At 34.0% G+C, this 12,276-nt stretch overlaps 1 protein-coding gene across 1 annotated transcript in view; it reads right to left on the reverse strand.

Moving 5' to 3' along the window:
- Nucleotides 1-857: 857 nt before the first annotated feature.
- Nucleotides 858-12,276, reverse strand: part of gabrb2b (gamma-aminobutyric acid type A receptor subunit beta2b) — a 58,552-nt gene continuing 47,133 nt past the window's right edge. The window contains exons 6-10 of the mRNA XM_004084208.5: nt 10,869-11,006; nt 9,627-9,779; nt 8,501-8,745; nt 6,945-7,085; nt 858-6,674 (exon numbers count right to left, since the gene is read on the reverse strand). Of these exons, the coding sequence (XP_004084256.1) occupies nt 6,327-6,674; nt 6,945-7,085; nt 8,501-8,745; nt 9,627-9,779; nt 10,869-11,006 (1,025 nt within the window). The 3' untranslated portion in view covers nt 858-6,326. The remainder of the gene's footprint in view (nt 6,675-6,944; nt 7,086-8,500; nt 8,746-9,626; nt 9,780-10,868; nt 11,007-12,276) is intronic.

Here is a 12,276-nt window from a genome sequence, read left to right on the forward strand (position 1 = left end):
GTCGCCACAGCGAACAAGTCGCATGGTATATTTGGCAATGTTTTACGCCGGATGCCCTTCCTGACGCAACCTTGCTAGAACTAAAAACTTCCCATCAACTCAATTGGCTTCCACCTCTTGGAACCTTTGAGAAATACCCCATTATATATCCTTTTTGATTTGCTACATTTGCCCTATAATCTGCTGTGCATTATGTATAAAAAGAGTGTTCATTCTCTGCTAATTCATATTGTAAGCCTTAGAATTTGGTGCGCCTTGTAGTCCAACAATACGGTTAGCTATAAAGGCTTTCTAAAGTACTTTAAGGTACAACAGATTGTTGTTCCCTTTTTTAATACTACCGTGTATATCTAGAAAATCTGGACAAACTGAAATTCCTAAATTGTTTTTGCATTCTGAAATACACATTTGAGAATGTGGGAAGTTCATCCTACTTGATATTAAAAACAGGCTTAATTTTTTAACCAAAGCTATTTGTCATAGGCTAGAGGGATGGCAGGATAGCAGTCGGCTTTTTTTCTTGACTTTAATTCAGTGAAATTTGTAGATGCATCTACTGTGCTGCTTATTAACACCAAAACACCTTGGAATGTTCAAAATATTCAGTAGACCTAATATTGGACAGAGATTAACCGTGCAGTAATTTCTGAAGTGTATTTATAAACTGCATGACCAAAGAACAAATGTAATACACTTCTGTGTATTAAATTAATACATGTCTGTGTTTTCAGCACTGAAAGGGTGTATAAATATTTTGGAATTAATATATATAGCCATAAATCTGTTTGGCATAGAATAAAAACATATAATTTATGCAGATTTTATACCATTCTAATCATAAATAATAAACACACAGATTCAGAAGTGTATTCAATATTTATTGACAATCCAGGAATTCCCAGTATTTTTCCATAATAAAAACATACAGCTTTTTCAGCTTTTCTGGGGATGTTCTTGTGAGTGGCACATTATTATTTTTTTTCAAGGTGATGGGTTCTGAAAGGGTAAAAAACTGCTTCAGGTGAGGTCCAGTAGAGGAGTCTAAGGCTTGTTCTGTAAATGTGTGCAAACGTACAGTCACTGAGATGTGTCTTGTTGGTCAGTCTATCCGTTTAAACGTTTCTCTTCTGAAATCATCAAACCTTGATATAAACCGCAACGTTCCAAGGGGGGGGGGGGGGGGAGAAAATCTGTTCAAAACCAATCAGACAAACTTTTCACACAGTAGACATGGAAATATTTTCTAATACGTCATAAAAGGTTTTGTGTCCTTGAAAAACAATGTAATGGCAAAAAAAGAAAGAAAATGAATCCAGGAGGCTTTCCCTAACAACAGTGATTTTTTTTTTAACACACATATATAGAAGTATAAAAATATATGCAACAAAAAGAGCACTGTGATATACAAAAACATACAAAGTGTTGAACTCATGGAGCAGAACTTGCAGAACTGCTTTGGAAACGTCTGGCCAACATTCACTTGTGGACACTCACACTCAGATAGACTTTAAAATACCAAACAGAATATTTTTGTAAAGGTTAAGAAATAGACCTGTTTGGAGCTGTTTTTGATTGAACTTTGGCAGCAGTGGGTTAAAGACTAGGATGTTATGACTGTGCTTAAAACCAAGTTCATGTCATTTCAGTGTGTTAAAAAACAGTGAAAACAAGCTAATAGACTAAGAGTTTGGGGAAAAAAGGAAAATGAAAATTCTTCTTTTTAGTTATAAAAGTGTGAGAGACTATTTTTTTTACTTTCCCCTTTTATGTGGCTTAGTGTCTGCATGGGTGTTTGAAATACAGATGGCATACATTTCTTCAGCTAATTGTTGGTGCAAGGTCATAACTGTGCCAACCCGAATGTATCCTGCAAAGTAATCACCTACATTCAAGAATACTTGTTTATTCTTTGGAGAAAAAAGACTTAAGCAATAGCAAAAAAACAAAGAAAAATACAGTTTAGCCTTCAAAAATAAACTATTTACAGAGATTCACATCATTATTTGCATTAAAACAAAAATTATATTAAATGATTTTTATCTTTTCTTCATTTTTTGGGGAATAAATTCCAGTTTATGGCTGTTAATCAACCTAATATATACATATTTAAGATGGATTCTCTTCTTGTTTTCTACGATTCTTAGTTTGGCTTCTCTTCCTTCTTATTTTTCACATTAATTATGCTCTTATCTTAGGTACCCTATTTAGTTAGCTTTCTTACACCTATCAGTTTCGATCCAATGATCTAAACGAAACAAAACATTATTCTTAGAACAAATTTAAAACATTGTTAAAATCAATATGTTCTCATGGACATAAGTACCTAAATCTGAAAAAAATAAATGCATAAATCAAAAAGTTGGAAGACTCAAGTATTGCACTGACATCACACACCAGACGCAGTTTTTAAAGTTCAAAAATGAGGGTTTCTCTTTTGATTTATTTACATGATCCATTTGGGAAAATACGTAAAAGATTTAGTCAGAAACCTAACTGTAGGGCGCGTTGTAATAAATAAATATTGCGTTACAGAACAAAATTATAGAGTAAAGCAATATTTAATGTAATGTATTCTTTTTGATAGAGCTGGATTTTGAACATGTTGACTAATCCATTAAACGCTTTTGTTTATTTTGAATTATATCTTTCTATTCTAAAGTTGTCAAGTAAGATTTGTTGTACTTAAATAAGCTTTAAAAAATAAGTTTAAGAAGAAAACAACCTCGCCAAAATCAACAAAATTGGCAGAATCTTTCTATAAATTATTTTCTTACTTTCCAAGCTCATCAAATTTAACTAAAAATATTGATATTTATGTATGTGAAGTTAGAGTATTTTTTGTCTAAAAGCATTTTCTATCAAAATATATTTAAATTAAAAAGAAATGTAAGTTAAAAACAAAAGGCTAATGCACTAATTTGAAATCAGTGAAATTAATTTGAAAAATCTCACACATTTGATCAAAGTTTGGTTTTAGATCTCAGGGATTGCTTTGGACATTTTACCATCACGTTATCCTGTAATTCTTTATATCTTTAAAAAGAGACTATTTTTTTGCCTTTTAACAATGTTCTCCAGGGATAAAAGGTTAAATACATCTTTGTAAAAGAGGTCATATCCTACAGGCTGCACCATCAGTGCTGTTGTGCTTTAACATTAATCATGGCAGCAGCATGCTGCTACTTCAGTACGCAGCTAAGGATTTAAATAAACGTTCTAATAAAAACTAAAATTAAACTTAAAATGAAAAAATGGTGAAACAAAGCACTGCAGAAGGAGATGGGAAGACTTATGAGTCTGTGTTGTGTAGTTGTTGATGCCAGACAAGCTTGTCTGAATTGTTCAGCAATAACAGATTCACTGGGACTCTTGTGAACTTTAAGGTCTGGTTAAATGAGAAAAAAATATTAGTTTTGTTAGTAAAGGCGTTTTGAATGAAGTCAATATAGTCAATATTTCTTCAATAGATAATCATCTCTACAGTAGATTTCCTTGCTTCAGTAGCAAGTAAACTTTGGCCTGGGTTAGCCTACAGTAGAAGTATAGACCTAAGATACTGCAACCAAGAAAGCATGTACAGAATGTAAAAGTGACTTAAAGGGATAGCCAGTTTTCTACTTTGTGCATTACTGCATCTATTTGGTCAGAAGGCGGCTGTTACACCTTCTGAGATTTCTAGGCAATTTTGGTGCTTTTCAATGCACAATGCAGTGACTTTGAAGTCAATCTGTTGGGATTTTTTTGTTTTAGTCTAAAAGCCTGAAGTACATTGACCCCAGTTTAACAGTAAGCTGAAAAAGTTGGACTGGGCAAGACCAATCGTTTTGTTGAATCCACTACCTTCCAAGCACAAACACAATGCCCCTAATTAGGCAAAAATTAAAACTCAAATCGAAAAGATTGATTAAAACAGCCAACACAGGTAGTATCATTAAAAAATAAAACAAAAGCCTTTAAAATGTTTGACTGTACCTACATTTATTTGGGTGTAAAATCATATTTTTTTCCTTGGGAAACTCCAAGTTGACCTTTGAAGAACCGGGATATTCAAAAGTTTTTTTTTTAGGATTGTCCAATTGGGGATTAAAAGGCATGGACTTGGGTCTAAAAACAATACTTTTCTACCATGGTTGTGCCCTTGACAGCTGAATGATACCATCATTCAAAGAAAATGTCAATGAGTCTGCCAGCCATCATGTCGATATGGACCAATGTCCTCTGGAAACAGTTTTTGTACTTTGTTAAAATCTGTTGTGAAAAATTTTGTCAGTTTAGAAGTTTTTAAACTAGTATTTTTAAGGCAGCTGTAGCTAAAAACAAGAATATTCCCCTTTAAAGGTTATCCGGCTAGTTTCATGTGTTGTGGGTTCTAAAACAATAAACAAGACAAAGTTGATGCTTTAGATACACACAAGAAAATACCCTTTGGGATGTTTTGAATATGTTACAGTATTTCTGTTTCTTCACAAGTACATTTTTTTTTCTTTGCAAATGCAAAACATTATCTGAAGTCCAATTAGCACCAGACATGAGAGGAGGTATTGTCCAGTCTATATGGCTTTAGATCACTTTTCTGGCAAACTACCAGGCTTAACATCCTCAGGATTTTACTGCTCTCATAGGAAAATCAAAAACTACATGGGTACACATTTGAAAAAGTTTGTGATTCCAAACTTACTGGATAGAATTGCAAAAGCAAAAAATCTGTATATTTTACTATTTTGAAATTGAACAATGAAGAGGGGCTTAAATTAGCTTCTGTAGGAGAAAGAGAGAAAGAAAAATGAACTTATTGAAAAGAATATCTACACTGAAAGACAAACATATATTGTCTAAAATAAATCAGATAATTAACATTACACTACTGAGCTCAATTGATATAAAGTTGCTCTCTTCCTTTCAACTGTATGTCGCCTTACACTCACCTGATGCTAGAACATTAGAATATTTATTGTTTTAAATAAAATAAATCAATAAAAGAATGAAAAAATGCAGCCATGGTGATATTTGTTGTTGTAAAAGTGTGAGATTGTGGGCTGTGGACCAACAGAATCTCATAGATGCTGAGATGGTGGGTGGTGCTACCATAAAGTGGAAAGTTTTAATCTATTGTTTAAGATGATGTTTTAGGTTAATGCTCTCCTATTGTGGGATCTGGATAGGAAGATAAATTAAATATATCCCAAAAAGATCCTTGGAAAGAAGAACAATTTAAATATTACTGATACTTGTTACAGATAAGATAAAGAAAATGTACAATGACTGTTTTTTTGTGCTTTCTGACATTTTGATCTTTCTATTCTCCATTGCCCTTTTGTATTTGTATACTTTCAGCACCGTGTTTTATTGTTACAATAAAATATTTTCACATTTTTAAAGTACTGTTTTAGTAGATACGAATCTGTTTTTTGTGTTTTAAATTAAAAAAAGAGTAAATCTAAAAAAACAAGTACATTTCTCTTTTTTTTTGTAGTAAATGCTTTACAGGGATATTTTCATATAAACTTTCAGGATTTTTCCTCTTTATGTAGATACTTCTATTGTATACATGTGCACTGATGTAAAATCAAATGTTGCAAATGAAAAAAATGAATAGCTAAAATGAATATTTCACATATGAAAACTTTTTTTTTTCTTTCACTTTTCAGGAAAAGTTTTATTCTTTACCTGGTGTCAATATTTGGATGTAGACTGTTGCTTCTGTTCAATACAATGGTAAATAGTATTTGGATATTATTAGATACAACCTCAAAGGTAATATAGTAAAAGAGAATTCACTTTAAAAAGTTTTAACTTTTTTATACAACTTGACACAGTAAAAGTGTATTTCAGGCCATTACATGTTATAATATACATTAGTAGCATAAAGTTAAACAAATGCAAAAACTTTACAATTTTTGTCAAATTTCTTTTAGAAAAGAGTTAATGTCCTGAAAACTCTGACAGTTTTTCTATTTCAGTTTCAGTGAGTAAGATTAATGTCAATTAATTCATGTTTCTTAGAGTTTGGCAATTAAGTATTTTGTAAGTATGTAAAAAGAAAATAAAAGACTAACATAAAAATTCAAACAACAAAAGATTACGAGATACACAAAATATGCAATATTTATAATTTTTTTGGAACAGGCACCTTTTATGTGGAAAGTCTCTTTTTCATGTTAGCAGGTAAATGTTCAATTCCATTACATCCTGGCTCCAGTTTGGAATATAACAACTGAGTTTAGTGTATCAGAGTAACGTAAATATAAAAATAAAACAAAGAGGATGAAGAAAGAAGCGATACATGTTGCTGTTTGTTCCTACCCTGGCTGATGACGCTTTTCCTCTTAATTTACATAATAAAGCCAATAAACAATGTTGAAAAAAGAAAAAACTGTTGGAAAGATGATCCGTGACCATTTGTCAATAGAGTTTACATCAGTGAGGTCAGGTATTGTGATTTTTAACTGAGAAGCCCGCCTCCGTAGCCGGCTCTTCTTCTGAGTCATATGGCGGTCCAGCGCGTTCCGGCCAAAGTTGTGCCTGGCTAAGCCCGCTTTGCGGTACTGCAGATTTGAGCTGTCATAAGTTAACATGGTATTTCTTGGGTCATTGAGGCCCAAAGCCAGCTCTGTAACACCCATGTCGTTCTTGATATCCAGGGTACCCAACAGGATGTTTTCATGTGGGTCCATCTGCACAAGGAAAAGAGTTAGATGTGTCTGGTGAACTAACATTTACTGGCTCCAGGCTAAACAAAAATCAGCATTCCAAAACACCTAAAATAATTCTTTCTCCAGAGCACATTTCTTTACCGGCAATTTGCCCAACCTAAATCCTGTTCAGATTACTTGTTTAGTTTTATTTTCAACTATAGTTCTTTTATTTGACATATAAAACATTTATGATTTAAACATGATTGTATTTTTTAAAAATAAATCAATAATTAATGTTTTTTTTTCTACCTTATTCTTCTGATCGCCAAGTCCAATCGCTGCATCATCTACAAAAAATGGCTCCCACATGGAATCATGACCATCCAGATCTCGTTGTTTCATTCTAGCATACAGGGTATCGTCTCTACCAACAACATTTCCCACAAGCCACTGCAAAGCAAAAATAAACAAACACATTTTGTAGTTTACTTCAAGTGGATATATATGTCTAAATTAGTTTTCACAGCTGCTAATTCTGACTTATTGTGGTGATTTTTATTCCATCAAACCCCTAGGGTTGTGTTGGATTTTCCATTCACCACACAATTCACCACTTTTCTTCAGCCTTCTTCTAACATGTTTGCCTTGAAAGACAAAGCTCGAGGAGAAAGCAGGCAAGTCGAAACCATCCCTTTTTCTTTGTAATCCCGCTGTCATTGTGTCACTTCCTGCCTTCAGCTCAAGCTTGTTGGCTGGTTTTATTTGCAACTTGAGGACAGAAGATGTTTGGCACACCTCCAACTGAAGGAGTGACAGCTCTTTTCTGTTCTGGAAACTGAAATAATGTTATTATTTCCTTGCTTTGATGACTGGAAAGTGGTGTAATTTAAGCTCCCTTAGCCAGCTTTTAAAGGCTTCTCTGGTTTCACAACACTGGCTTTCCATTGTTGATTATTAGAGTAGTGCCAGTGTTTATTGAAGTTTCCATTTGAATACTTTGTTTTGAATTAAATTTGACATTTCCTTCATGGAAAGTAAGTCTTTTCATTCATCAACAAATGGAAAAGATCACAGGAAATGCATTAGGTGAGAAGAATAATACCTGTCACGTTACAGACCCACTCCAATAAAAATCATGTTTTTTGTGTTTTTAACATTCTGTTGTGGCATTTTTCTCACGATGGAGGGCATATATAAAGAAATTAAGTTTAAAATTGCATTTCTAAGTCTCTTTATTCCAACTGTTGTAAATCAGGAGCAGATGGAAAAGCTGCTGTATGAAAATGTTTGTAGCAGTGATGTAGGTTCAACAGTCGGCGGGCCACAAGTACCCTGTTCTGCTCCTTTCTGATGCATCTGTTTGTAGACAACTAGATCCATGTAATCTATGAAATGAGGGCAGGACAACCCCACACCAACAGTCCCACACACAATGCAGAGGCAAATTTCGGATGAACTACTGATGCTCTGTAGAGACTATGTTCTAAAAAAGATGAGATTTTTTTATTTTTTTATTTTGCCTAATAATATCATAATCATAATTAAAAGTACTTTAGGTATGCTATTAAAATAATTAAACTATGATTTAAGTAGGACTTTAAAGATTTGCCAATATTTTACGATCACTAGAGAAGAAAAATAAATATAAATACTGAATTTAAGTATCTGGTTTGATGCAATCTTTACATTTTCAGTTAAGAATACTTTTTTATGCTCTTATTCTTCAGTTTAATCAGAAGTCATAGTTATATAAAATGTATTTTCTTGTTTCTGCTTTTTAATTTATTGTACATAATCTAATTTTGTTACATTAGGGATTTTCTAGGAAGTAAACGTACCACAGATATTAAAGCTGCCTGTATTACCTTGTTTGGATCCATCCTCATCTTTTCATTGTTGGCTAAGGCTGTCTTCTCAGCTGCCCTTTTCTGTCGCTGTGGGCCTCGGCCAAAGAAAATATAGTTGACAAATGCGTATTCCAACAGGGCCAAAAAGACAAAGACGAAGCAGCCCATGAGGTACACATCTATGGCCTTGACGTATGGGATTTTGGGAAGGGTCTCTCTCAGGTGGGTGTTGATGGTTGTCATAGTGAGCACAGTGGTAATACCTAGAGGAAGAAAAAGATGGAAATAAGAATACTATTCTGAAAATAAAGAATGATGAAACCAATAAACAACTGAAAAATTGTCAAAACATAATAATGGAATATCTAACCTTTATTTTGCTTTTATTCTAATTTAGTAGCAAGTTATACTTGTATTTTATTTATTTAGCCTATCTTAACTAAGCTTTCTTACTTTTTGAAGGGAAGCGTACTATCAGAGGATCAGAGGTGACTTCCAAAGGTGTGCATATTTGCATCACATAAATGTTTTCTTTTGGCTTGCATCAGGTTCATGCATGATGCAATAATTGTACTTATAGCTCCTCATATAGCCATTAATCCCCTGAATTGAAACTGTGTTTTACTTACAAACCACACATTTCGTCAGTTTCTTTCTACCTGTTACTCTCTCTTTTTTGTTGTCTTGTGCTGCGTCAAGGCTTTCAGAAAACCATTTTGTATCCAGTCTTATGCAAGAGCTTCACAGCCATATCTTTCTTTGCACAGAGACAGACTGAGCCATCACAGAACAAGTGTAATGATCCAAAACCAGGTCAAAGGAAAGTGGTTTTTAAATCTTGTGTAGAAGGCAATGTGAGCAGAGATTTCCAAACAGCAATGCCCTCTCCCAGTTTTGGATTATTTTCTTTTGTTTATCTATTTTTCACGACTTCCTACACATGCTCTGTTCTCTGGTCTCAGCTCTTCATCTGTGAAATAACCTAATGGAGGAGTCATTGAGTGGGATGTTAAAAAAAGGCCGCTAATTATTCCAGGATAGTCTAATGCAGAATGATCACAAACCCAAAAAATCAAAAATGGTGCATTCAAGTGATCTATCTTTTTTTTACACTTCTATTTATGGATGTGAACTTGGTGCTCACCTAGAGCTACTCTAGCAGCAGAGGCATCATAATTGATCCAGAAGGAGACCCAGGAGAGAATGGTGATCAGGATAGAAGGCATATATGTCTGCAGGATAAAGTACCCGATGTTTCTCTTCAGCTTAAAACTTAGGGACAGCCGGGGATAAGCACCTGTGAAGAGAGACAAGAGGATAAAAAAAATTATGGAAATGAGTGGGTTTGAATTTTCATGTGGGTTAAAAGCTAGATGTTATTAAGTGAAGAGAACCTTACAATAAACTTTATGGAGCCTATTTCTAAAAATAATAATGCAAAAATGTTAAAAGAATAGAAAGTATGGCACTCAAACATTTTTAAATAGTCCAAAACGCTATAATATGTTTTTATTTGGAGTAGCATGTTCTACATACCGCTCCCAAAATATACTGTATTATAATATAGACTATATTATTGCATTATAATATGATATAGACTAGTAAATTCTTGCAGAAATGAATAAAGAAAACCGATACTAGGCACCACTTGCAAAAGTGTGTGATTTGCTTTATTTTTCCTCTTTTTCATACAGTTGAGCCTGTAAATAATTTCTCTTGAAACTGCTTTGGGCAGACAGCAACAGGACATCTCATGGTAAATATTTTATTTATTTATAAGGTCAACAATGACATTGTTCATCCTTGGAGTTGAGTCTGAGATGGAACAATGCCCAAGCACATCTGCTGTGTTTGCATTTCTGAGTGACATTGAGGTCTGTTTCACCGTATAAGTCAGCGGCATGTTTGAAGGGAATCCCTTGTCTGAATAGTCTCTAAATAAAGTAATGGCATCAGGTTTGTAACAAAGACAAAGTTGGGTAAACATACTGGAACTTTAATGCTACACAAAGCTGGTTTTATATTATGAATGAGTTTGCCCTAAATTTGTAGACCTTACGGACAAAAATGGATCTCTCTACATTCTTTAGACTGTGATTTTGTTCAGCATCTTGTGCGTTCAGAACAACTATTGTCACAGTTACACAAGCTGAGTTGCATGACACATTTATGACTATGGAAACGCCAAAGAAATGAATATTTTAGTGCATCAAACAATGTTCTCTTTGTTTACAGATGTTAAATAGGTTACAGTGCTCACCAACCCCCAGAGATGCTGCTGCATTTTTTTAGATGATAGTTGTTGCTTTCATGCATAATTTTTAATTCAAATTAAATGCTGTATCTTTAAGACTAAAATGTACTTGTAAGCTTCAATTTCCATTACCCGTGGAGAACACAACATTCTTTGAGATGAGTTTATGATCCACAATGGAAAACTGGGGCAGTTCAATCCTTTCCACCCCTGTCACAGCACCGACTCCTCCTCGCCAGTAGAATTCAATGTCATCTGTGGTATAACCATCTGAAAAAAAGAACAGGTGTCAGTGGGGATTGCTGAGGCATGTGCTCATAATTATGTCCCATCTGCTTCTTGTGTAAGCCTGCAAATTAATCATTTAGCATATTTAGGTCAGTATTTGTCAACGTTCTCTGTCATACTGACAACTGACTTTGCATTTTAGATCACTCATTAAAATAAAATCACAATTGAGTGAAAATCTCCTGTACCCTGAAGGCATAATTACACTGATCCCACATTCATTTTCAGATGTGCTTGGTCAAAATGTGGTAAGAAATAAGTTCCAAATGCTCCTGATTCACAACAATTTGACTAAATAAATACTCAGAAAGGCAATATTAAGCCTAATTATTGTTAAATGTGTCCTCCATCATCAAAAAAGGCCTCAAATACATGAAAAACACAAATATCATTGGAGTGGGTCTTTGATGTTTCATATTTTATTCCACTGTGAACTCTCAACTTTCAAAATTGTTTAGTTATTTCAACAGACATAAGTATGTTTTTGTTTGTCAACATGGAACAATGATACAATGTAGTACATATGTTTAATAATTTTGATATAAACCAATTTGTCTGTGTAAAAGAAGTATACGAAAGGGGGGTATCACTGGGACATTAAGCAGGTATCTATATACTTACTGAAATGCATTCCCCCATTCTCCACCTTTATATTTAATAATCATCCCACTTACAGCTAATGTATACTATCAGGAAGTCTCTGTGTTGGTTCATCCAAACTCCCACATCTATTTTCTATTTGATGAATTCAGAGCTGAGTGACTTCAGCTGCTTATCCACAGCATCAAAGAACAATGCACGATGGGTCATAGCGGTTATGATTGTCTATGAGACATAATGAATTCTTTGGGAAGTCGGATGTAAATGAATGGTAGGGGAGAAAAAAGGAATTCAAAGATTTTTTATTGTTTTTCATTTCTTCAGTGACAAAAAGGAAAGTGATTGTCCCCTCTAATTAAAGCCACAACACCAGAGAGTGACATGAAAAGGAGAGCAATCAACAGTTTTCCAGCTCTGAAACCACACTTCCTCTTATAACTCAACCACCTGACGGCACCGACCACATTTAGAAGCTCTTCCTTATTTTTGCTGCCGTGCATAAATTAACATGTCAGGGGGATTGGCACTGATAGACAGCCTTTATTCTCATTTCCAGTCATATTAATTTGAACTAATAGGATTCTGCTTTCACACAGTGACAGCTGGGACAGACTTCTTTTATCTACCACCATAAAGATGTTAAAAAGAATAA

The sequence above is a fragment of the Oryzias latipes genome, chromosome 14 (assembly GCF_053564925.1).
Source record: "Oryzias latipes strain Hd-rR chromosome 14, Olatipes_Hd-rR_3.1".
NCBI lineage: Eukaryota > Metazoa > Chordata > Actinopteri > Beloniformes > Adrianichthyidae > Oryzias > Oryzias latipes.